The sequence below is a fragment of the Taudactylus pleione genome, unplaced genomic scaffold (assembly GCF_031769625.1).
Source record: "Taudactylus pleione unplaced genomic scaffold, aTauple2 ptg000070l, whole genome shotgun sequence".
Lineage (NCBI taxonomy): Eukaryota > Metazoa > Chordata > Amphibia > Anura > Myobatrachidae > Taudactylus > Taudactylus pleione.
In genome coordinates this window covers 14,799,531-14,825,800 of record NW_028284472.1, presented here as the reverse complement: position 1 = coordinate 14,825,800, position 26,270 = coordinate 14,799,531, and the positions used below count along the sequence as shown (strand labels likewise).

General features: G+C 42.1%; 1 protein-coding gene across 1 annotated transcript in view; it reads left to right on the top strand.

The window, feature by feature from the left end:
* Window positions 1-1,244: 1,244 nt before the first annotated feature.
* LOC148533788 (adhesion G protein-coupled receptor F5-like) overlaps window positions 1,245-26,270 on the top strand; it is a 481,437-nt gene continuing 456,411 nt past the window's right edge. The window contains exons 1-3 of the mRNA XM_088467202.1: window positions 1,245-1,270; window positions 17,313-17,449; window positions 19,292-19,331. Coding sequence (XP_088323328.1) covers window positions 17,327-17,449; window positions 19,292-19,331 — 163 coding nt within the window. The 5' untranslated portion in view covers window positions 1,245-1,270; window positions 17,313-17,326. The remainder of the gene's footprint in view (window positions 1,271-17,312; window positions 17,450-19,291; window positions 19,332-26,270) is intronic.

Below are 26,270 nucleotides of genomic sequence, written 5' to 3'. Positions count from 1 at the left end.
CATATGACGTCTCTCCCATAATGCAGAGCGGCCCGGCCCGGGAAGGACAGACGGAGGAGCGGATGGCGACGGCGGGAGCGGGGATTCAGGTAAGTGTTTTGGTTTTTTTGTTTTTTACTACGTGTGTCTACTGGGGGGGAGGCTGGCACTACAAGGGGGAGACCACTACTAGGGGCACCACAAGGGTGGAACCACTACTGGAGGCACTGCAAGGGGGGGACTACTATTAATGGGGGCAATACAAGGGGGGTACTACTACTACTGGGGGCACTACAAGGGGGGGACTACTGGTGGCACTACAAAGGGGGTACCACTACTGGACTGGGGCACTGCAAGAGGGAGACCTCTACTGGGGGTACTACAAGGGGGAGATCACTACTGGGGGCACTACAGGGGGGAGGGCACTACAAGGGGGGACCACTACTGGGGATTATAACTGGGGGCACTTCAAGGGGGGGGACTACAACTGGGGGGACTACTACTGGGGGCACTACAAGGGGGGGACTACTATTACAAGAGGGGACTACTACTACTAGGGGCACTACAAGGGGAGGGGACAACTACTAGGGGCACTGCATAGGGGGGATCACTACTGGGGGCACTACTGGAGGCCTGCATAAGGGGGTCCTCTCCTGGGGCACAGGGGGGCACTGCATATGGGCACCACGATGGGGCTGAGCCGGCTCCGACGTGCACTTGCCCAGTGGGCAAACATCGACCCGGTTGCGAGCGCTCAGCGCTTGTGACCGGGTTTGAATAAGGCCCTCTGTCCTTTGGCTCTGTACGCTCACCCCGTGGGCAGTACAACTTTTTAGCGGCTGTGATGTATCTGCAGTTGAAAAACAGCAACCTATTTACACAAATCTATTGGCACTGCGGACGACTCAGAATGAGGCCCATTCTGTCGCCATATTGCCGGCGCAGGGATTGGTGCCAGCACTTGGGGTCATTAGAGTCTTCTCTGTCGCTTATAATGTAAAATTATGTAATAATATAATGCAAATTCTGTTAAGAATACCCGATAACACTCACTGCATTGATTTATGAAGATCAATCACATTCTGTAATGCTTCTTGTGAGACTAACGTACAAGCAGGTATAAGCCACAGGGTAAATACTTCTATTGCTGTAAAGAATCAGGAAGCATTGTCTGAATATTCTCACTGTATTTAGTGTTTATTAAGCCTAAACCAGCATTTGTGCAAACACTGTCGTACTGGACAAATATCGGTGTGACAACGAGGAAGAGACAATCAGGGGGTAACAAAAAGTGAGTATTGTCTTATTTTATTTATCCTTCAAAAGAGAGAAAAGAGTATTCTTGGTTTAAGGGGGACACTAAATATATCTGAGTATTAGTTTAAACATAACTTTTACTATTAATAATATCTTAGTACACATCTGGACTCAACACACACATATATCTAAACAACAATATAAAAAACAGTAAATCTACCCCATAGTCTCAATATTACCTCAATATGAATAACTCAAAAATGCAATTATCAGGTAAATGGTCTCACAATGAGGAGTTACCTAGATAGGGATATGTGTCAGCAAAACACGAATAAAATGTATATTGGTATACCTAGATTTAAATAGATCCGCTTTTGACAAAGACTCTTTAGAGTCGAAACGCGTAGTGCCAATGCTGCCGCCACACCCTGCCGGAGAGGAACGCTGCAGGGACATATCGACCAAGCCGGTAGGCTTACCGGGAACCACAGCGCTGAAAGATCTGGTTGTATGCCCATTGCAACTAGAGAGTTCTGCTGAAAACCGAACACACCCAAACTTTGGGGTTCTGGGTCGAATGTTGTAAGATCAGAACTTGGATTTAAAAACTGAATCTCGGGTTTTGGATTACATGTAAACAGGTCAAAAATTATTTTAGTTAATCTAAAAGGTGATTTCTGAAGTTATTCACCTCAGGGTGCGCTCACATAGACATAAGGATAAATGTAATACAGTAAAATATTTGATTAAAATTACACAATAGTAAACATATAATAAACATTTATAAATCAACATCTAAATGGCCATTCTCACATATCCTTCATATTGGATCAATAATAACGTGTGTGAACAATCAAGGGTCCACTTATATAGATAAATATATTTGTTTCCTTAAAGAATGTTTTTATGTCCAAATGGGACAATAATGCTCTCCAGTCCCGTCAATAGTTAAACTCCTGATTAAGAAGGTATAGCGAGATTTCCAAGCAAGCAGAGCTATTTATCGGGTAGCGACTTTTTGTAATTTTTTTACAAACAACTTTATATTCAAATAGCGCCTGATGTATGTTTATATTTATTTTTCTTATGGTGTAAGTTTTGATTGTGTCTGGGCTGCATTTAATTAGCTTTCAGGTTTAACACTCGCATTTGTGTGGTTTATTGTTTAGAGACAGAGATGGCATCACTCATTACCAAATCAGATACAGTATTGAGAAGAAAACTGTTCAAGTACTTTACAAATTAATAGTGATGAGAATGTGAATAGAGATATGCATAAATTGTTCAATAATTTGGAGACATTACTTAAAACAGAAACTAGACACTGGAGGGATCAAGTAATGCTCACTAAATATGTGGAAAACAAAATGATCCCCAGAGGTTTACGTATTTTTAAGACTTGTTCTTTTCAAAACGATCCAGAATTGCTTAGTAATTGGAACAAAACCCTTGACGATTGCTCTTTTTCATTAATTAAACTATTGATTGCATATAGAGAACAAAAGATTGATGATTTATCACTAGAGATAGATAAAATACAGAACCTCCTTAAACCCTTTGAAAATGAGAAGGAATTTAAGGAGAGAGATCTGTTATTAAATAAAACAAATTGAGGATCATGAGAAATTTCTAGTTTCCAACAAAAATAAAAAGCTTGAGAGGGACAGTAGAGATTATGTTAATGATCAAGTAAGAACATATAATAATAATAGAAATAAGGAATCTTTTGATATAAAATGGAGATTCAACAGATTTGAGCAAACATCTAATGACTCAACAGATAGAGGAGACCATAATAAGGAATATGGAGATTACCCCCAGAGTTTAATGATCTCTGATGGTAGATCACCTAAGGATGATAAGAAAATCAATAACATGCATCCCATGAAGCCTAAATATCCATATAGGAAAAAATCAGTCAATCAAGAGGATCTCTATGATCTTAAAGGGGCAAGACCCAAACAGAGAACTGTTTGGAATAGAGCTAATGACACTAAGGGTCCACCACATAGTGATCATTTTTTTGGACGAGGCCGGGTTCTAAACAGATATGCCAACAGATACGAGGCATTAGGTACACACTCCCCAAAAAGGGCTCGAGAGGAAGATCCTGAGGTTGTAGAGGAGGTGGAAAGAAATCAATCCAAAAACATAAAACTAAGATGAGAAATAGGGGTATTTACAACTTATCTTCTAGAAATCTAACAGAACATGAAAAATCTGTGTTGACAAAAGGCTTAAAATATGCTCCAACTTCAAACCCGGATCTTTTTGTAGCCCTCAATAAGTATACCAGGGATTTGTGCCAGAAGAGATACTTTTTAAACAAATCACTTAAGAAGAAAGGAATTGAAGGGACACCTGTGGTATTAAACATAGAAGATGAAAATGCTTTGCAAATTTTAGAGGACTTATTGGTAGAGACTAACACACAAGTTAATGAATCGATCAAAATATATGATGTGAATCATCCACATACCGTATAACCAAAACTTTTAAAAAGAAGTCTGAATTTTACCCCACCCAATTCAAGAGTGCAAACATAGAATCTTTTTACACATCAACACTTGATGATCTAAGGAGTCTCTGTGGAAAAAACAATAAAAAGAGAAAAAGATTTGATAATCTCCATATTAACGAAAGCAAGGCACTTAAAGCTCTAAAGGATGATAAGTCCATAATTATCAAAGCTGCCGATATGGGGGGAGGGACAATCATTCAGGACACAGTAGATTGCTGTAAAGTAGCATACAGATTACTGAACGATTAAAAATTTTACAGAAAACTCCCCTCAGATCCAACAAAGGTTTTTTTGAAGGAATTTAAAATACTGCTGGATGGGGCCCTGATCAAGGGGGCCATCTCTAAGGATGAATTTTAATATATTTTTTTTCCTTATCCCATTATCCCCACTTATTATCACCTACCCAAAATACACAAACCCCCACATCACCTCCTGGTCGGCCTATTTTTTTGGGTGTAGGGTCCCTCACAACTAATCTGTCGGCTTTTGTGGATTCATTCTTACAGACACACGTCATCTCCCTCAGGTCCAATATCTGAGATACCACTCACTTTCTCCAACTAGTGAGTGATGTGAAGTGGCGAGCTGGCTATGTGTTAATGACTTGCGATGTCGATGTCACATTCCACATGTGGGTGGAGTAAGAGCAAGCCGTCACTTCTTGAATCTTGATTTGGACCTGGGGGACAGACGTTGTGAATTTATTTTGGATTCTATTATGTCCATTTTGACGCACAACTATTTTTATTTTGGCTCACAGTTCTATCTTCAGACACTTGGCACTGCCATGGGCACCAAGTTCGCCCTGAGTTTTGGGGAACCTCTACATGGGCCTCCTAGAGGAGGAATACGTGTGGGGGGGTCCATTCGGGGCAAACTTGGTGCTTTATGGCAGATATATAGATGATCTGTTTATTATTTGGGATGGGGACCTTGAATCAGCTTCTTCTTTTGTTTCACATCTTAATTCTGACACGTTTGGTCTTTCTTTTACACACACTATTCACCACTCACATATTAATTTCTTGGACATTGCCCTCTCGATCAGAGAAAATTGTATTTATACCAAGACCTTTAAAAAGGAAGTGGACTGTAACAATTACCTAAATTACTCGAGTTGCCATCATTTAAAATGGAGAAGTAATATTCCTAAAGGACAGTACCTAAGGATTAAACGTAATTGCATGGATGTGAGAGATTACTATGAACAAGCTAAAGATTTAACTGTTGCTCTACGAGAACAGGGATATCCAGATGACCTATTATATGAAGCGTTTAGAACTGTAGAATCTATGGATAGGTCTGAGATTGTATGTGCAGACTATAATAAAAATACAACCAGTAATAATAGAAAGGAAGAATCTGATTTTTTATTCAATCCGGTATTTATTTCCAAATTTGACAGTTGTTCTCTTCAAATTAAAAGAATTGTGAAAAAGAATTACTCCCAACTAAAAATGGACAAAATATTAGCACCATATCTGGATAAGGATCCGTTAGTAGTTTTTAAGAAGGCTAAAAATCTAAAGAATCATTTCAATTAGAACAATGAACATACGTTTTCTGGAACATAGAAGAAATGTTCTTAACAAGAGCATGGTTCATAGTGTATCCCGCCATGTTATGCAAGAACACGGAGGTAATATTCATGTTCTGTCTATACAAGGTATTGAACATATCTCACCCAGAAGTATAGGAGGAGATAGGTTTAGCCAACTATCAAGTAGAGAAGCATTTTGGATATTTGCTCTAGGTACTCTTACACCTGGGGGTCTAAATGAAAATATAGAGATGAATAATATTTAATAGTGGATTGTGTTTCTGTGCCACTCATTGTCCCTTAGAGTCAAATGTGATTTGATCTATTAGGGATTACATGTGATTAGTAAGCTAAATATAGTAAAATGTCTATTACAAGTAAAGAATGAATCTAAAATAAAAAAATTTAATTTACCTCACTGGGTTTTGAACCTGGGACATTTGAGCTCTGTGCTGGGGTGTTAGTCTCCTGAGCCATTGAGCTCTATTATATCATATGCTGTTTTAAGATCTATATTTAGACTTTTAAAAATATTAAAGCACTAAAGGATAATTCACTGGGATCTGAACCCAGGATGCCCACACTGTGCTATGGAGCATTAGCCCATTGAGCTGTTGAGCTTTGCTATGCCACAAGTGCTCTTTAGGTATATTTGGAGTATTTAGCAGTTTTTTATAGAGTGACCCGTCTCCGTCTTTAGGAATATAATGAATATAATGATTTCTTAGTGAACCTGATATAAGCGATGTATATTATGCTTTGTGAACACTGAATATTAAGTTGTTTATTTTAATTTTAAACTTATAATAATACAAATGAAGTGCCAAAGCACCAATGAAAAATGACTTCAGGATACACCTGTTTTAATTAAGCGATCTTATTAGCTTAAGATTAATTAGATGGGGGTTATAAAGTGCCCCAACAGAGATTCTATTATACCACCCTCTTGAAGAAGCCATTACATGATGGAGAAACGCGTTAGCGATCAGATACTCTCTCATATGCAGACCACAATATTGCCTCCTGTCCAAGACTGTGGTTCTGCAGTGAGAACGAGTAGAGAAAGGGATTCCACAACTTTGGAAAAGTAAGATACCAGCAGTGTTTATAGACCAGCAGTGCCCCTACAGAGGTCAGGGAGTGGAGAGCTCGGTAAATATACCAAGACTGTATTACTATACCATCACCCTCTTTGAAATAGCTACCTTAAACCATCCTTGGTAGGCCGCAGAGAGTGTTGATTGATTACTTCAGGCACTCTGGAGTGGACATTTAACAGCTGAAACTTGCTTGGAAATTTCACTATCCCTTCTTAATCAGGAGTTTAACTATTGATGGGACTGGAGAGCATTATTGTCCCATTTGGACATAAAAACATTCTTTAAGGAAACCAATTTATTTATTCGATATAAGTGGACCCTTGATTGTTCACACACGTTATTATTGATCCAATATGAAGGATATGCGAGAATGGCCATTTAGATGTTGATTTATAAATGTTTATTATATGTTTACTATTGTGTAATTTTGATAAAATATTTTACTGTATTACATTTATCCTTATGTCTATGTGAGCGCACAGTGAGGTGAATTATCTTCAGAAATCACCTCTTATATTAACTGTTTATTGTTAAGTAGTAATATCAGAGCTATTTATTGGGTAGCAACTTTTTATAAATTTTTTGCAAACAACTTTAACTTTATATTTCAAATAGCGCCTGGTGTTGTATGTTTACAAAAATGATTTTAGCTGTTTGTATCAATATAAAAAAAATCCAAAACCAAAACAGAAAAGAATCGAAACACTTGAGGGTGGTTTTGCCAAAAAACAAAGCACTGGGGTCAGTGCACATCTCTAATTGAAACCAACCCTATGGTAGAAAAGTTGGGACTACTATTAGGACACTGTGTTCCTGTTATTTGATACATTTTATTAAGATCTGGTTGAAAGTCTTTTTTGTTAGTTACTTTCTGATAGGAAAGCTGGGACTTTAATAAGGAGATTGTTATTTTCTTACCAGATTTTTTTTAATTATTTTATATGAGTTTAATAATGTTTGTAATGAGATATATTTTATTGGGATAATGCGTAAGATTTTTTTCCAATTTCAAGGGAATGTGGGCCTTATTCAGCAAGGAACGCAGTTGCAATGACTCACGCAATCGTTAGATGTTTGTTGTTATGCGCATGCGTATGCTTCGCAATGCATGTGCGTGATGGTCCGGCTGCAATCTGGATGCGATCATAGTGACTACGCAGACCTATCGAAGAGTGATTGACAGGATTTGAGCATTTGTGGTGGTGACGGGGGGTGGTCGTGCGATCGCAGGTGTGTCAGTTCGTTTAAACGGCGTTGCATTGGCGTGCATGAATTAGCCTCAGTCTCCTACGTGACCAGAAAAGTTAGCAATTTCTGAGTAAGGTCTGACCAGCCACAAAGGAGCGTGAGGGTAAGAAGTCCTTCGATGTTACCGATGTTCTGGCTAGTTTGGGTGGTCTTATGAATATGTGCATAAGCAAGTGGGCGTCCTTATGTTCGCTGAGCGGCAGCATTGTGATGGCATTTTTGCATATAATCGCCGCCCCAGGGAGCTCGCGATTGCAATTTTGCAAACCAAGCAGAATCAGGCCCTCTATCCTTTGTGGTGAACAGAGGTGCAAGTACGTTTTATTTTCTGCAGGTAAGTTGGGCCTAATTCAGATTTGGGAATACAGGGCCTGATTCAGAGCCGCTCGTAAGCGGCCTCTCGTTCATTCCGAGCAATGTTCGCACATCTGCGCATGCATATGGGTTGTAATGCGCATGTGCGAACCAGTCAGTGCGGTCGGAAATCGTGTGCTCGCTAAATAGCGAATGCCTGCATTTTTGAGTGACAGGAGGAGGCGTTTGTGGGTGGTAACAGGGGAAGGTGCTTGAAAACGGGGGAGTGGACATCCGAACGCAGGCGTGCCAAACAGTCAAAATGGGCGTTTTAAGGGTGTGCATAATTAACAAAGCAGCGTCATCGACCACGTCACTTGGTTGTCTTTTAGCCTGAACTGCTCGCATGATTGCGGTAGGAAATACCAACCACAAGTACTGCGAGCAGTTCATACGCCTTTCGATGTAATCAAATAAATAGCGGAGATGACGTAGAATGCGCATGTTTTGTTTGCTCGTTCAGACATAGAGGCGTCAACAGACCGCAAAGAGCGAGCGCTTAATTTAAATAGCCAGCCCCTTTTTCTGAACGAGATTCCGCAAATAGCGTCCTGCTCTGAATCAGGCCCAGAGTAAGATATAGCAGGTAACCATGCTGCACTGCAGGTGGCGCAGATTTAAAATGTGCAGAGAGATTTAGATGTGGGAGGAATGTATCCAAACTGAAATCTAAATTGCAGTGTAAAAATAAAGCTGCCCAGTATTTGTAGGCTACATGCAAAAGCAGCAGGTATTTAGCCTACATGCAAAAAAAAAGTGTATGTATTTCCCCCCTTTGCATTGCAACATTATTTGTCTAGGTGCACAGTTACTTGCTCTATCTTACTCTATTCACAAATCTAAATCAGGACCTCTGTGTGGGCATCTTTGGGGGGCACATGGAAAAATGGGTGTGGCCTAGCAGCACAACACACCATAATTTCTCATCACTGCGGGAGCTGCTGGGCTGCCCTCATCCACTCACGGCTTAGGTTCCGTCTCGCTGCAAGTCACAGCTAATGGTGCTGTTGGTAAGTTGGTAAGGGATGCAGCGTACCAGCTACTAATTTTCTGATGGTATGCCATACCAGCCCGTACCAGGTACCACCTTACTTACACCACCGATTTATCCTCCCTATTTCATTGTAGTGCTGTGAATGTTACTGGGACTTTTTCAACAATTAACCCTATTTACTTACTACACTAGATTGGACATTTTTTGTTGTTCTTTATGTTCTACATACGTTCCATGGTGGAATCAATTCATTGACCTATTGATTGTATCTTGTGAGAAGCAGAAAACCAGCAGCAATGTAATATCGCTTTATTAATTTTTTTCGTAATTTACAAGGTTGATTTCAGGGTCGCCATCAGGGGGGAACTGGAGGGGTGCACGGGTGGCAGCGGTGCAGTTTTACACCCTGCCACCAGCTGATTGCAGCTGGCACATGGTACCGTGAGCCAGTCATGGAGAGGAAACGGCACCTGCAGCATTTCGAATCCGGCATTAGCCGGGAGCCAATCAGAGCTCCTGGAACGGCAGCCAATCAGGAGCAGCCATGCCATATTTTCAATGCCTCCAGCACTGTTTCTCCTCTATGCCTGGTTGGCTGCCAGTGCACACGCTGCAGTGCAAGCTGCAAACAGGTACATTGTTCCTGGTCCAGCCCTGTACCCCCTCTCATCCAGCCAGCCTACCATGCCCAGAGCCCCCCCCCACCACCCAATCCAGCCTCCCCAGGTCCGGCCTTCCCTGCCCTGTGTCCACCCATTAAGGTTCAATTACCCCTGCCCTACGCCACCACCCCCTACCATATCTAGTCATCCCTGTGCCCCCAATAGGTCAAGGTCCAGCCTTCTCTGGTTTATGCACCAATTGATGTCCCAACCCTACACTGTAGCTCCGCTAACATTATCCACAGCTCCACCCACCTCTGCCAGGGCCCATCCCACCAGGGGGATCCCTACCTATTTTCGTCAGTACCAGGCCCCACAATTTCTAATGGCAGCCCCGGTTGATGCACCTTGTTTAATGGTAATACAGGCTGCAGAGTTTCTTTGCGCTATTGAAGTAAAATTGTTTTCTAAAAGTTAAATACAGCTTTTGTGTCTCATAATATGACAGTTTCCTAGAGTATTGTATACTGAATAAATGTATAGTTCAGAACAAAAGCATTGTCAGGTAAAATAATATCAGATAGAGGTAGGTAGATGAGCCACACTAATTGTAATAATTCATTTATGAATGGGGTTTTGGATATAATATTAGACACTAGATTTATTAACCAGAATCTTAGTAGTTTCAGAGGTGAGAAGACGGGTTTGTGCTTTATTAGATGGATATTTGTAGGAACATATAACCTTGTGATAGCGCGATAATATCGATATCAAATATTAAATCTATTGCAGGCTAGAAACCTTCTCTATGTTTGCACAAATTAGTAGAAGATGTGTATATATACACGTGCAATAAGTCTGAATAATTTAGAATTATAAATAAGAATTATATGATTGAGAAAGAATGGGTTAACATCTATAGGTAAAATATTAAATCGATATGGAAAACTCAGTGTCAATTTAATATCCTTTGTCCCTTTTCCTTTTTGTGTATTTTTTATCAACAGTAGCGGTATATTTACGAAAGTGTGTTTTTTTAGAAGTGGAGATGTTGTCCATAGCAACCAATCAGATTCTATTTAACATTCATCTAGCACCTTCTAGAAGATAATAGCTAGAATCTGATTGGTTGCTATGGGCAACATTCTCCACTCCTAAAAACCCACCCTTTATTAAATTTACCCCTATATGTTCATTTATTTAGCATTGAATTATAAACATTACATACATATATCTTTGAATTCCTCTAACATTCAATTAGAAACATGAAACTATCAATATGAATGTAATCAACGTTATTTATGAATTGATAATGTGTATAGTGTAAACATTTAATGAAATAAAAGCAAAGGGGAAAATGAATGATGGTAAAAAAAATACATAATTCTTTATTGCATAGATTAAAAAGAATTTCATATACTGTACCCTAGAATGTTTTTTATTCTTTGTTACTCCCATTCTGTTATAAAATACATATAATAACACACTAATGTAAACAGAAATGAAAAAGGAGATAAGCTGCGCTGATATAACCTCTAAGTATGTATTATATATCTTTCAAACTAGTACATTTATAAAATTCAGTTTATTGACTAAAAAGTCCATTAAGCCAGTTTAGTAAAAGTTATGTATCAGCTTTTATATAAATCATGTCCCTCACGGACTGTAAGATCATCCTATCAGTTCTAATAAACTTTATTTAAATGTATCCATGGGAATATCTCTAAATGCATCGTATAAACATTGTATCAAACCATTCAAATAACAGAGATACAATTTGACTAGTTTAAATTCTGTGTACCACAAATAATCTAACAGAATAATGGATTAGAAGTAAAAAGAGCCTTTGGGGGTCAATCCCATTAGGTACGAGTTGCTATTTTCTCTTGGAATTCGCATAGTGAATTCAATTTGCAATTCAATTAGCAACTCGCACTGAACCAGTCAGACTGAATTCGCATTTTTCCATTCGCACCTCTCTGAGGGTGAAAGATGGAAAGGAAAATCTTTATTTTAAGGTTAAAATGTCGGGACACTGTGCTGAACCCCTTGGACATCCCCCTAATGACTAATTAGGCAATTGGAAGTTTCCAATTAGCTTAATTAGTCAATTACATTTCATTTTGGGGGTAAAGAAAAAAGTATCCTCAAATTACCCCAAAATCAACTTTTCATTAGTTTAGGCACCCCATAATTTAATTACAATATTTATTTAATTGAAAAATATATATATTTTTTTATAATTTTTTAAAAATATTTCAAGGTGCCCTCAAAGTACCCCAAAATCAATTTTTTTCCAAATTTTTTTTGCATTTTTCGTTTAATTCATTAGAGATTAAATTAAAAAAGTTTGCTTTTTATAATTTTTTTGCATTAAAAAAAAAAAACACAGATCAGCCATTTGACACCATTTCAAAACCTACACTAGCTTCCTAATGCCCACAAACAGCCTTCTATACAGTCCTGCTAACAAAATTATCCATTTTGGGGGGTCCAGGAGGGTCTCCTAACATTTTCATGCATTTCTTGCCAATCTAATTTTACAGTCAATTTGCACCCCTCCACTGCGAGTATTGCGAATACGGATTTTTAATTGGATTGGAGAATTCTCGGGAGCACGCTTCGCTGTCAAAGTCTGCGAATTTCAAGAAACAAACTCGCTACTCACAATTTACACCTAAAAGGATTGACCCCTATGTGATAGATGGATATAAAATTACAATTAACTACTGATACAAAGAAATTAGGATTTGATGGAAATTACATACTATGGGGAAGATGTACAGTATCATGTAGTAAAAAGATTGGACATTTGGATCAGCTTTGAATGATAGAAGCTCATTGGCTGCTATGAGCAACTTCGCCTAGTGTCCATTTCTCCGCTGTTTTCTCTGCTTGAAATATCTCCACCATTGTCCCCTCTAGGAATCAAGGCAGGAATGAGAATGCACCTTTGAGAAACAGTGCATCTGCACCTGCTGTAACAGCTGCTCCACAGAAGCAGGGCCGTAGCTAGGGTAGTGCGGCCGGTGCCATCGCACAGGGCACCACAGATCAGGGGGCGCTGTTTGGGCCTGTCAAATTTCTGTATATTATCATTCTTGCTTGTAGCTTCCTCTTATTTCATCCCCGGCATCTCCTGGCCTCTCCTATCTCTTCCCTGGCCCTTCTCCATGAAGCCATGGCCCTTTTTGGGTGCATTATGTCCCTTTGAAAAATGAAGGGGTCGCCAATGCTCTTTCTGGCACAGGGCACCAAAAAAAGTCTAGTTACGGCTCTGCACAGAAGTACGATTCAATAGGCAGCATTCATTGAAGCTTCTTGGCTCCTACTGTATAGAACTTAACCACTAAACTGGCGATTTTTTTACTCTAAAAACCGCTCCAAAATTTTCTGTTTTTTTTTTTTTAATGATTGAATTAGGCCAAGAACATCTATTTAATACTTATACAACACGATTTTAAGAAAAAAAAAACAATTTTATTTAAACACTTAACATTGATTTTACTATAACGGCCATTAATATCTTGGACCATCGATGTTTAGAACATCGCGACCTTTGCGACTTTGCTTTCCCCAGCAGCTTCTCCTCTGAGATGCAGTACACACTGGAGGACTGGTAATTTATATTTCCCCGGTGGCTGCTCCTCTCTGCAGCCGTTGGGTGGAGGGTCTTGCAGTGCTGACCGATCAGCAGTGATTGGCAGAATGGCAGATGCTGGGGGAGGGTGCAGGCATGCAGAGGTGTCCTGGGAGACATATCTCTCAGCAGCGTTTTTTACAGGTCCCATCATTTGTGACTATGTAAATTAACACACTGCCTGGCGTGGTTGCAAACGAGGCGACCACATCAGACAAGTGGTGAAACAGCCATGCCAGGATCTATTATCAGCACGATCAGTCTGCCATCGCTGTTATATCTGACACAGCCCAGTATGACCTGGCATTAACAAATTTTTTCTGTGAAGTCAACACAAGGTGAACCCTACTTGCAGTAGTTGCTTCTCACTATAGTGAATGTGTCCATTGTCAGACTGGGGCATGAAGGCTCCACGGGGGGAATGCACTAATAGGGGCCCATACTTAGGGGTGTGGCCAGCCTCCAGAGGGGGTGTGGCCAGCCTCCACAGAGGCTTGGCTAACTAATAAAGAGTACATGGTCTGGACCAGGGCCAGACCATGGGCTTGTTGGGCAGTTGCCCAAGGGCCCGAAGATTGCAGGGGCCCACCAACCCGCCCCCTGCAGGTTTGGCGGGTTGGTAAATTTGTGATATTTTTACAAGCCGGCCAGCGATGCACTGTATTCTGATCTAACCTCCCCCACCCCATACCCCCCCCTTCACCCCTGGGAACGAGTACTCACTTCTGTCCCAGTTTCACTTCATCCGCTGGCTTCAAACCGTCAGACAGAGTCTCTCTGCATGTGTGGGAGGTCTTATGGGCTTGCAGGAGGGTTTAATTTTATTGACCATTTAAAAATTTTTCCTGTGAATGGGTGGGTAGGGGCCCCAGTGCATTGCTTTGCCCAGGGCCCACACTGCTGTTAAGACAACCCTGGTCTGGGCCCCTTTAAATATATATATATATATATATATATATAGTAAATACAGCTAGTGATAATGTATCAGATTAATAACAGCAATGCATTGTGGAAAATACACAATAGTCCTGTGCAGTATTATGTAACATATATGTAATGTGTAATTCAAGTGCACAGTCTGGAACCTGATCCCTAGAGGAGTGGGTGGGCCCTCAGGCCGTGTGGCCCACAGGGGTTTTTCCCTGTACCCCTGTGGGCCAGTCCGACCCTGTGTGCCAAATGAAGAGTTCAGGAAACAGCTGGCAGAGCTAAGCCCCTGTGACCGGCCGTATGCCAGCACCAGCTCTTTACATCTGATACCGACATATCAGGAAAACAAGAGGATCATTTAAGAACTATACAGATCCTCTGCTTCCAGCTGATAAAACTTTCCCTGGAGTGGTAAATATATAAACTTTGGTTTAATTATTCCACTGATCATGAGAACCCAGCACTTACAATAGGGTTGTAGTCAGGAAACCGATGGTCTAAATACCGACCGCCGGCTTCCCGACTGTCTAATCCCGGCAAGGTACTAATGACAGGTGTCGAAATCCCGATGCCTGTCATTAGACCTGCGCTGGGAGCCCGATACCCGGCATACCGCATGAAGGTTAGCCAGGCGCCGGGCGCGGACAGCCGCAGGGGGGGAGGGTTAGGTTTTAAGGCTCCTGGGGGGACTTAGGGTTAGGCACCCCCCCCGGGAGGGTTAGGTATAGGCTAGGAGAAGGGAGGGTTAGGGTTAGGCACCCCCGGGGAGAAGTTAGGGTTAGGCACCCGCCCGAGAGACTAAGGGCTAGGCTGCGGGGAAGGGGGGGTTAGGTTTAGGCTCTTAGAGGGGGGTTAGGGTTAGGCTCTTGGGGGTAGGTTAGGGTTAGGCACCCCTAAGGGAGGGTTAGGGGGGAAAATAGGGTTAGTTATACTTACCTTATTAGCGATCGGGATCTTCACCTCTGCCGAGCCTCTGCTGTCGTGATTTGAACCGCCAGCCACGCAGCCGGCGGTAATACTTACTACACCCCTTATTAAATTCTCATTCTATACAGAGACAAGAGTATCGGGATGCACTCTTACGAGCAGACTCAATACTTTAATAAAAGAATGATGACTGATTATTGCATAGGCATATATGGTTTACTTACCAATTATTTGTATACATTATTTTGGGTTGTTTTAAGGAGTTTGTTTTATACTTTGTTTAATCACATGTATAATAAATAATTTAATATTTTATAATACGGCTGACTTAGTTATTAGTATCGCATTTCCACCAATCCAATCCTTCCCTAGCGCTGCCTTCTGTGTTTCCTTGTCCTATCACTGTTCAGTTACAGGAGTGGTCCTCCCCTAACATAGCTGCTTTTAGCATCGGAATGGGAATTATTTTAAAAACATTTAGATATCTAATCATCAGATGCGCCAATAGCGGTTGTGATACATTTTCTGTTTTATTGATAACAGCTCCGCGGTAACACACATAGTGATGACAGAGGTACACAGGGGTGGTCTTTGGCAGTAGCCATAACAGCGGCCATGCAGGCTATAGTGGTCTCGCCTCTGGAGCTAAGTACTGCATGTGTGTGCCGTACTTTGACACTCTGACATAGTGGCTTGCGCCAGGCCGCATCTCAGGCAGCCCCCTTCCAATGAGTAATGATGCACTTGGAGGGGTATAATAGTATAATTTGGCCAATAAATACATCATTTGTTCAATTTACTTGCTCAAAAATTGGGTGTGACATGTATGGTGAGATGTATTAATGGAAAATGGGTTTTTAAACTTCCAGATGGGAGTTCAAGGGTTGTTTCCAACTTTTTACAAACTTGTATAAAAACACTGAAGAAATCACATTAAACACATTTTAATGTACTCCAAATTATTGTAAAGACGTTCATTTGCTGAAAAACATTCACTGCCTATCAGTTTTCCACCTTCGATAAAAAAATATTTAAAAAATCAGCCATTTGACTTATTTTAAAACCGCCAGCACTTTCTTTATGGCCACTGATAGCCTTCTATATGGTCCTGCTGTCTCAGTTGTCACTAACAGCCTTCTATATGGTCCTGCTGTCTCAGTTGTCACTAACAGCCTTCTATATGGTCCTGCTATCTCAGTTATCACTAACAGCTTTCTGTATGGTCCTGCTATCTCAGCTGTCACTAACAGCCTTCTATATGGTCCTGTTATCTCAGTTGTCCCTAACAGCTTTCTGTATGGCCCTGCTATCTCAGTTATCACTAACAGCTTTCTGTATGGTTCCGCTATCTTAATTGCCACTTTTTTGTAGAGATGTGCGGATCGGTTTTCCTGAACACACCCGAATTTATGGTTCTTCTAAGTCGAATTGAGTTTCAGTTCGGAATCACTTTTGGGATCCGAGTAGAACTGCTGTCAGTACGATACTCGGATATAAAAAACAAACTCTATCAATTTTTATGAAATCCAAAATCAAACCAAGACCAAAACACTTGATGCCACCATCAAGTGGTTTGGTTCAGATTCGGTCTTGGTTTGCCAAAACCAAAAAATGATGATGAATTACTGTAGAACCAAAACCAAAACACAGAGATCCGCGCACATCAAAGCTGCTGCGATTCCGGAGTCACCATTTATAATTGAATCTCGCATTTCTCACGTACCCGTATGCCCATAGTGTACACAACTTTTATGATGCCAACCAGGGCCGTAGGGAGGGTGGTGCGGCCGGTGCCTCCGCACAGGGCGGAATCCTCCCAGGTCACCGGCCGCACACTTCCCGGCTCAGGAGGTCTGCAGGAAGAGACCTCCTGCAGTGGTGCACGGTGCACCAAGAACGCCGGCAAAGGTTCCCACCCTCCCTCCACCCCTAGAGGGAAAGGTAAGCGCTCAGGGGGAGGAGGGGGCGGGGGGTAGCGAGAGGGGCGGCAATGCTGCACAGGGCGCACTGCCGTCCAGATACGGCGCTGATGCCAACTCACTTTAGCAAACTCACATCTAATTGAATTGTCCCCTAAAGATTGCTGCACTGAGACTGAGAGGCAACGCGGCACATTTACTGAATTTTATATCTGGCAGCTGATTTGCATCTCTCTGTGACACCGTTTAATTGACACATAATGTGAATATTTATTGTTTTGATTCTGTTTTGTTTCAGCTCTACAGAGCACGATGGCTCCATTATCATCCATTCCTTATTTTTTGCTATTTTTGCTTTTCTTTGAAACTTTACTGGCAGAAGATGTGGACAACTATTTGTATTCATCTCTGAGCGAACATGACATCAGTTACATGGTAATTCCTCTAACACTGAATGTGCGGTTCAGGTTTAACAAAATGTAGCTAAACACAAACAAATGAAAGCACATGAAAAGAAACAAAACTGTGCATATACATATTTTTTTAATATACTGTATATATTCTTTTATTTAAAGATGCAAAATATAGCTTAAACATACAATAAAAATATTAAATCAACAACACACCATATACAGATGCATCGATCATTTAAAATAATAACAAAGTTACAAATACAGACACTACAAATACAAACGGGGAGGGGGAAAAAAAATAGCGGAGAGGGAGGAAAAAGAGGGTCTCCTAAATCTCCTACTAACTATAAGGGGTATATTTACTAAAGTGAGAGTTTTTAGAAATGGAGATGTTGCCCATAGCAACCAATCAGATTCTACTTAATATGTAACTAGCACTTCTGGAAGATAATAGCTAGAATCTGATTGGTTGCTATGGGCAACATCTCCACTTCTAAAAACACTCACTTTAGTAAATATACCCCTAACCAGAGCTGTATCTAGACATTTTGGCGCCCTGTGCCAGAAAGAGGGCCGCACCACCCTAGTTACGGCCCTGCCCCTAACAATCACAAATTAAATCAATAAGGGGTAACACTAAATCAATTCAGGGCATTAGGGCCTTACATTTATCAGATTCTTTAAATTCAAGCCAATAGAACCATGTTGTAGTAAATGTAGAGAGACGATCTCTTGCAGACAGCACAATCTCTTCCATAGTCATGTACATGTCTAGACGGTATGTAGTCAGGAAGCCGACTGTGAAATCCCAGCATGGGACTAATGATAGACATCTAAATACCAATGCCTATCATCAGCCCCACGCCGAAATCCCGATGCCCGGCTTGGGTTAGGCACCTCCTCGGGAGGGTTAGGTTTAGGGAGCGGGGAGGGGGGGTTAAGTTTAGGCACCCCTGGAGGGAGGTTAGGGTTAGGCACTAGGGAGGGAGGTTAGGGTTAGGCACTCCTAAGGGAGGGTTAGGGTTAGGGGGGGGAGAGGGGACGGTTAGGATACTTACCAGGCGCCGTTGGGATCTTCATCTGCCGAACTTCTGGCGTCTGTATTTCATCCGCCTGGTTTAGGTCCGGCAGTTTGTCATACGATTCCGTCTAGACGGATGAACCATTCTTTAATGATAGGGGGAGACGTTGATCTCCATTTAATTGGTATAACTGCCTTAGCTGCCCTGTTCATATGACGCAAGAGGGACTCTTCGTATCTAGATGGGCATAGACATATTTTTATACACCTTAAAGTAACGTATGAGTTATTTAGATTGGAAGTTGCTTTGGTATGCTTATAAGTATGCATTGAAATGGCAAATACAATTTCCGATAATGAAAACAATTCAATTTAATTCGGTGAGTTAATAAAAAAAAAAATTCTATTGTAGGTAGTGAACATTTCTGCAATTTAATTACAGGTCATAGTCAGTGACTAGGAATGAGGGACAGAGTTTCACTGAAATATGTCAATGGGCAGTGAGCAATTTCTGATTGATCACACTCACAACTGTATTGGTATTCATGCAATATCTGTAAATATTTGTATTTGTGTAAGATTTTAAGTTTTTTTAATGTAACACATTTTATGTGTTTTATTTGTTACAATATCTTCGAAAATCAATCAGACACAATGACAATTTATGTAACAGAATAGATTGCTAGAGCAGATGAATGTAAAATGCTTCATGTACCTATAGCAAACCATGCAATTATGAAATATTCAGTACATGAACATAGGGGCATTACAATCTTACACAAATAAATGTAACAATATTGGGAACAAATGAATGACCTATACCATGTGTTTCACATTTTTAAGATGGACGATTACATCTCTCTGATTCGACATGAGCGTTCAGGTAAATTATATCATCATTGTGACAGTTTCAAATTGACTATAATAATGCTCCGGGTAGATGACAAAGGGGTCCATTTACCAAGCCTTGGGTGGCGATAAAGTGAAGCGAGATAAAGTACCAACCAATCAGCTCCTAACTGTCGTTTTTCAAACACAGCCTGTGACATGGCAGTTAGGAGCTGGTTGGCTGGGACTATATCTCTGATCACTTTATCTCCATCCAAGGCTTAGTAAATAGGCCCCAAGATTGGCAAGGCACATGGCAAATTCCGTGGGCAAGTAGGTTGTTTGTTACAAGAAGAGAGATAGTATTCTTTTATGGGACACACGTACTGTATATATGTAGTGATATTATGTAAAATATAACTTTTTTCGCATGTTGTACTAAAAGTGTATTATAAAACTCAAAGTGATGTGTAGTATATAGGAAAATTGTGTCAGTTAAATTACGGGTATAATGACCTTTACTTATTTACCAATATCAATCATCAAATATCACTCTTATAAGAGACTCTCTCTGTTTTATAGATGTGGCACTTATTCTATTATGTTCAACTAGTAAAGAGATGGTTAATGCTAGCACCTAGTGGGCTAAAGGACCTCTGAAGTCACAACCATGTGACCCGCGATGGCAGGGGGTAGGGCAAGGTCGGTGGGCTATAAGTTTTGCTATCCACGTGGACATCTATTGGGAATAGTAATGTTCCCCCAAGCATGGTGAGTGAATCAAGACTGCGAGGGTACACGTTGGGTACCATGTTCTGAAATTGAGCCTATCTACCTCCTCCTTCTATTGCGGGTCATATAGTTGTGACATCAGAAGTCCTTTAGCCAATTTGAATTTAGACCTAACCATAAAGTGACCCGGCATATGTCGAGTCACCTCAGTGTCTGCAGGATGCTCCCACCCTCCCCATCCTCCACTGTGTCCCTCTCCGCTACCACTCTATCCCATCCGCCCAGACTGCCCTGTACCCCCTTTTCTAATGCCTGCCCCACATTCAGTCTCACCTCCTTGTAATGCCTGCCCCCTGCTCAGTCCCACACCCCCACACACATTCCTTCCTGCCCCCATACGTCCTATGTTCCCTGCCGCGTGTTCCTCCTCCTCTCCTGGCTCCTACTAGGCTAAGGTCTAGCCAGTCTCCTAGCAGTGAGAACCATTGGAGACAGAGCAGTTTTTATACAATTACTACATAGATCATTTTTCAATCTATAATACAGTAAGCCTCTTGATGTTTTGTTGATATTGTAAAATATTTTAACACTATTAATGTGGATCTTGGTTTATAATACCGTTTAAAATTTTAATTTACCACTATTTCAGTGGATTGCATTTTAACACTATTTCAGTGGATTGCACTTTACCACAATTTCAGTGGATTACACTTTACCACAATTTCAGTGGATTACAATTTACACTGTTTCAATGGATTACACTTTTCCACTATTTCAGTGGATTACACTTTACCACTCATATTTCAGTGGATTACACTTTACCACCATTTAAGTGATTTAGAGATTACCACAATTTAAGTACATAAATATACTTAGATTACTTAGGAAAAGATCACCTCATCATCTCAAGTATCACAGCAGCATTGCTATTAAATCCCTGTACACAAGCTGCTCTTAATGTGAAATCTGCTATAACCCAGCAATTTGGTTGTTTCGAGCCAAATATATCCAAAAGGGGGGGAACAAATTCATTCTTCAGTCTATTCAAAAAGGACCTTGATTTGGTAGGTTTAGCGATCACAGGGACGACAGGATTTGTGTTACCCTATTATCTGATCTAAGCCTTAATCACTGAGGGGCTCATGCTGTTTAAGTTGTTATATTTGTAATCATAAAAACAGCATCCCGAATGAAGGTGCAGTATCAAATGCCCCCGGTTTACACCAAAAGATGTTTCTCCATGGTTGTGTCAGTAATTAAAAGTCATACACAATATAGTATATGTACAGGCAGTGTTATTAATAGCTAATAATATTAATAACATGTAAAAAAAATTTAGACCAAGACGCATTTACAAAATTCTAATTTTTATTACGTTCACATCAAATACACAAGTAAAAGATAAACGTCAATAAACAAATAAATAATAAATACTTTGGAAATGGTAATATTTGCTCTGGAATGGTTACTAATATCACTTTAATTATGCTACTAGACTGCAGCATCAACTTTACCATAATATTATTAGTCTAAGACAAGTGGGTGGGACTCAGATGCATTCAGTCAATCAGAAGACGGACGCCGATCGCCATCATCGTTAGTTCATGTTATGCACCTCCAAGCTACTGTAGCACATCTGCATCTGACTTGCATGAACATGTACAGGGGCAGACTGAAGTAGCAAGGGAAATCCAACGCAGGTCAGATATACAGAGGCAGCAGTCTGTACAGGGCAAAGCTAAACAGGAGGGATGTAGTCTGGAAGCCGGCGGTCTAAATGCCGACCGCCGGCTTCCAGACTCTCTAATCCCAGCATGGTACTAATGACAGGCGTTGAAAACTCGACACCCGTCATAAATGATACGCCGGAAGACTGACGCCCGGCATATCAAACGAAGGTAAGCTAGGCGCCGGGCACGGACAGCCACGGGGGGGAGGGTTAGGCTTAGGGTTCCCGGGGGGGCCTTAGAGTTAGGCACCCCCCGGGAGGGTTGGATTTAGGCTAGGGGAAGGGGGGGTTAATGTTAGGCACCCCTGGGGCGGAGGTTAGGGTTAGGCACCCCGCCGGGGGACTTAGGTTTAGGCAGCGGGGAAGGGGGTGTTAGGTTTAGACACTTAGAGGGGTGATTAGGTTTAGGCACTTGGGGGGGAGGTTAGGGTTAGGCACCCCTAAGGGTTAGGGTTAGGGGGTAGAATAGGTTAGCAATACTTATCTTAGGGACGATCGGGACTTCACCCTTGCCGGGCTGCCGCTGCCGGGATTTGAACCGCCGGCCGCATACCTATCACACTCAAACAGGAGGCTCTGGATGTAGATGTAGGAAACGAGGTACGGAAACACCAAGAGCTTGTAGCAATAACCAAGCACGGTGGCCTATGGATAACTTCCCTTTATAGAAAGCCAGCAGAGGGAGCAGGAGGCTGGTGCAATGCCGGCAGGTTACATGCTGCAGGACCAAGATGCCGGTAGTGCCCTACGGCAACAAACTGCTGTTACCCGCACCTACGAGCCAGGTGCTGATGCCACACAGACCTCAGCCATCAAGAAACCACCACCACCTAGACCACCACAACAGAAACTCCCTGTATCCTGCTCGACAACAACCTACAGGGCCGTAACTAGGGGTGTTTGACCATGTAGGGCTCTGTGGGAGGCATCATAGCTGCCGCACAGCCCAACCTGCCAGAACCACTGTTGCGGCACCGCCGGAGAGTCCTTTAGACGCTCCAGACACAGGTGCCCTGCAATGCATTCAGCTGATCTCGAGAGACTTCAGGATGCTCCAAATCTGCGTTGCACTTACTTGTGCTGCCGGCCCTGCCCTCTCTATGCAACGTGATGACATAACTCGCCCTTCATGCAACGTGATGACGTTAGGCACTATGGGGGCAAGTGCGAATTTAACATTTAACACCTGTTATGGATCCAACTGCGATGCTCTGGTGATTTGTAGCAGCCACCACCTGAGACTTGGCAAATCTTGCTGACGACGGAGCTCCCTTGATATGTACGGGAGATAGGGCTTTTCTCCATTTAATAAACAAACTAATTTTCCTTAAGCGGCCCATACGCGGAGTGATTTTTTTCACGATATGGCCGATTTAGATCAATTGTATCGACCAATCGTGTTACATCATGTGCGATATTTGTACGATGACGAAGGGTGTTCCCGTCGTCGTAATTCTGCATCGTAGATCTTATGGAAAAGCGGTAAGATTTCGACCTATCGTGTACAATGTGATACACATCGTACGCTGTTTTGCTGGCATAAGATCCTATGTGCAATGTACGAGGTCTTGCAAAAGCCCTGCAAAATTTTTGGCTGTAAACGATCCATCCTTAACGATTAGCAATCGAATACGACACATCGGTATCATATGCTCGTATGTACAATCGCGTACACCATTTGACAAATCGTATAGAGAATTTCAAAGTAAGAATCTCAAGGGAGATCGTACAAGACATCCAAATGTTAGGAAATCGCACCATGTATGGCCGGCTTTAGGTTTATATAAGAACTGACATTAGTAAATATCTTCTAAATCATTTAATAAATTATGCTTTTGGCATTGATAACTTTATGACAAAAATCTGATAGAGACACTTCACTATCTCACAAATATAGCATGAGTTATTGGGCCTGAATCAGAATTGTACGCTATGCCGACTTTTACACAGTTGAGCGATTATTTGCTTCTGCACATGCGCAAAAAGCCGATCCAGTCCTTACTGTGCACGAACCAAGCTCTGTAACAGCAATCACAACTTGTATGGGATTGAGAAGACCACTGCGATTTCTGGGCGTTCCTGAGTGGAGGTAGGGTGGTGACCAAAAGTGATGGCAAAAAGAGGCTGGATCGTGGGCGTGTTGCGGGAGTGTCATGGGTGGGGTAATGCTTCTGGCGGCTTTCACTCTCGCAAAACCACAACCACAGAGGGCTTTATTTGTGCATATTGTGGCTGACTCTGCGCTAGAGATGTGCGGTTTGGTTCTCACCTGAATTTTGTGAATCTGGCCAGATTCGAGTTGCGATTCTGATCTCCTTAGGAGATCTGGACAGATCAGAATCGCAGTTCTGATCTTCCCGTGGTTCAGAATTTGGATTTTAGATCTGAATTTTGGGTTTTGGATTGCAAAAATTGCATGATATTAGCAGTTTTTGAACACTTTTTTTTTATCAATTATTTAAAAAAAAAAAAAGAATAACCCAGTTTCAAAACAAAAACACTTGAGGGTGTTTTTAAAAAAACCAAAACACAGGGATCAGCGCATATCTCTACTCTGCAGGGCCGTAGAGAGACGGCCCGGGGGAAGAGGCGTGGCCTAATCACGGGAGGCATGGCCACAGCCCCTTTGAAAAAAAAAGTACAAAACCTATTTGCAGCGCTGCTTCACACGCTGGGGAGGGGGGCACTGTTAGCCCCTCAGCCCAGCGCAAATCATGAGGAGAGGAGACTGCTCTCAGCAGCAGCGAGCAATCTCCCACTGCAATCCAGGGGCTGCTGACAGGTAAGAGGGAGGGGGGGCGGCGCCAGGCCCCTCCAACAACCCGGCCCTGGGTAATTAGTACCCTCTCAGTGCCCCTGCTACTCTGCGAGACCAAGGACTTATTCAAGCAGTTGACCGATATATTGAGCGGATGGTGGCATGGGTTCAGCCTGCGACGGTACTCTGCTGTTTTCAGGAAAGGAAAGTAGGCGTCTCATGCTTTGCACAGCCCATATAACAAAGGTGAATGCGGGGAATGTTTCTGCTGACAGGAGGAGAAACCAAAAGGTGTGTTTTAGTGAATTGCTCCTTTAACGTGCTGGTGACATTTGCCGTTGGGGTCAATTTACCGCCGGGGGCCAACCCACCAAGCTGGCCTCTCTGTTGCCGTGGCAACCTCCCCCAGGGGCCTATTCATCAACACTAAAATAATGATTTTAAGGAAATTTTCCTTAATGACCCTTTTTTTAGTATTCATGAACACACTTAACACAGGAGATATCACTGAATTACCGGAGCTGTAGGCCGCGGCGGGCATTATCCAGCGTTTGAGCAGCGCGACACAGGACCTCGGAGAGGTAAGTTTGACATAATATGGGTGCAGGGTGTGCGTTGTGGGTCCTGTACCGCACACCCTGCACCCATTATATATACGCCCCTGCTTACTAGTGAGATTATTGGTGATAAATACTGCTATATCCCTGTTATAAAAATAACAACAAATAAAGTCATGCCCCTCCTATACTGTATGTAACCAGCACCAGGCGCCTTGTCAGGAGGTTTCCAGGATTGCTGTCAGGCAGCTGCAGTACACTGTCTGTCACTGAGCAGTCAGGCAGGTTTTTGTAGATTTCTGACACTGAAACTATGTGGATACTATACAGACTGATATTGTAAAGGTCTCCTGATACTTTCACTGAAAAACCAGGAACCAAAGCAGATTTATTTATTGGCTGGAGGCATCGGTGAGAGATTTCTTGTGCAACAGGTATTCAGGGGTTTCCTGGGCCAATCATTTCCTGTAACAGAGCTACGGAGCAATGTTTGATGTATTCAGATAACAAGTTGCAGATACTCCGCTTTAGTTACAAGTGTGTAGCTTCCATACCCTGTATAAGTATGCGCATGCTTATTTTATTCATTTCTGAATTTATTTCACTGATTTCTTCCTGTCACTGGACTGGAGCTACTGTAGTTATAGGAATAAAATGTAGACAAAATGGTGCCAGTACTGTGTGCCCCTGATTGCCAGCACGAAAAAAGTACCGCTTGTAAGCTGGAGATTGCAATTGGTGTGGATCAGTTCAGGTTGAAAAGTGGCAAAGAGTTTGCAAATGTGACCATGCCAAGCTGGGCTTACCCTGACACGGTCGCATCTGAAGCGACCATTTCAGAATTGCATACCTCCCAACATGACCCTCTCCAGGAGGGACACAATGCTCTGGTCCTGGACTTCCCTGGTAATTTATGATTGGTGGAGGCTCCAGAGGTGGGGCTGCAGCACAGTCCAAAATTCAAATAGGGGAGTCACACCAACTGCCAGTGAGTCCCAGCCAGTGATATTGGGCAGCGTGTGAAATGACAGTTGGTGTGGCTCCCCTATTTGAATTTTGAACTGTGCTGCAGCCCCACCTCTTACCAGGGAAGTCCAGGACCAGAGCATTGTGTCCCTCCTGGAGAGAGTCATGTTGGGAGGTGTGGAATTGCCTGCTGGCGGCTGTTGGAAGGTAATCTTCCAGGGTCAACCCACCGAGCTGGCTTCTCTGTTGCCG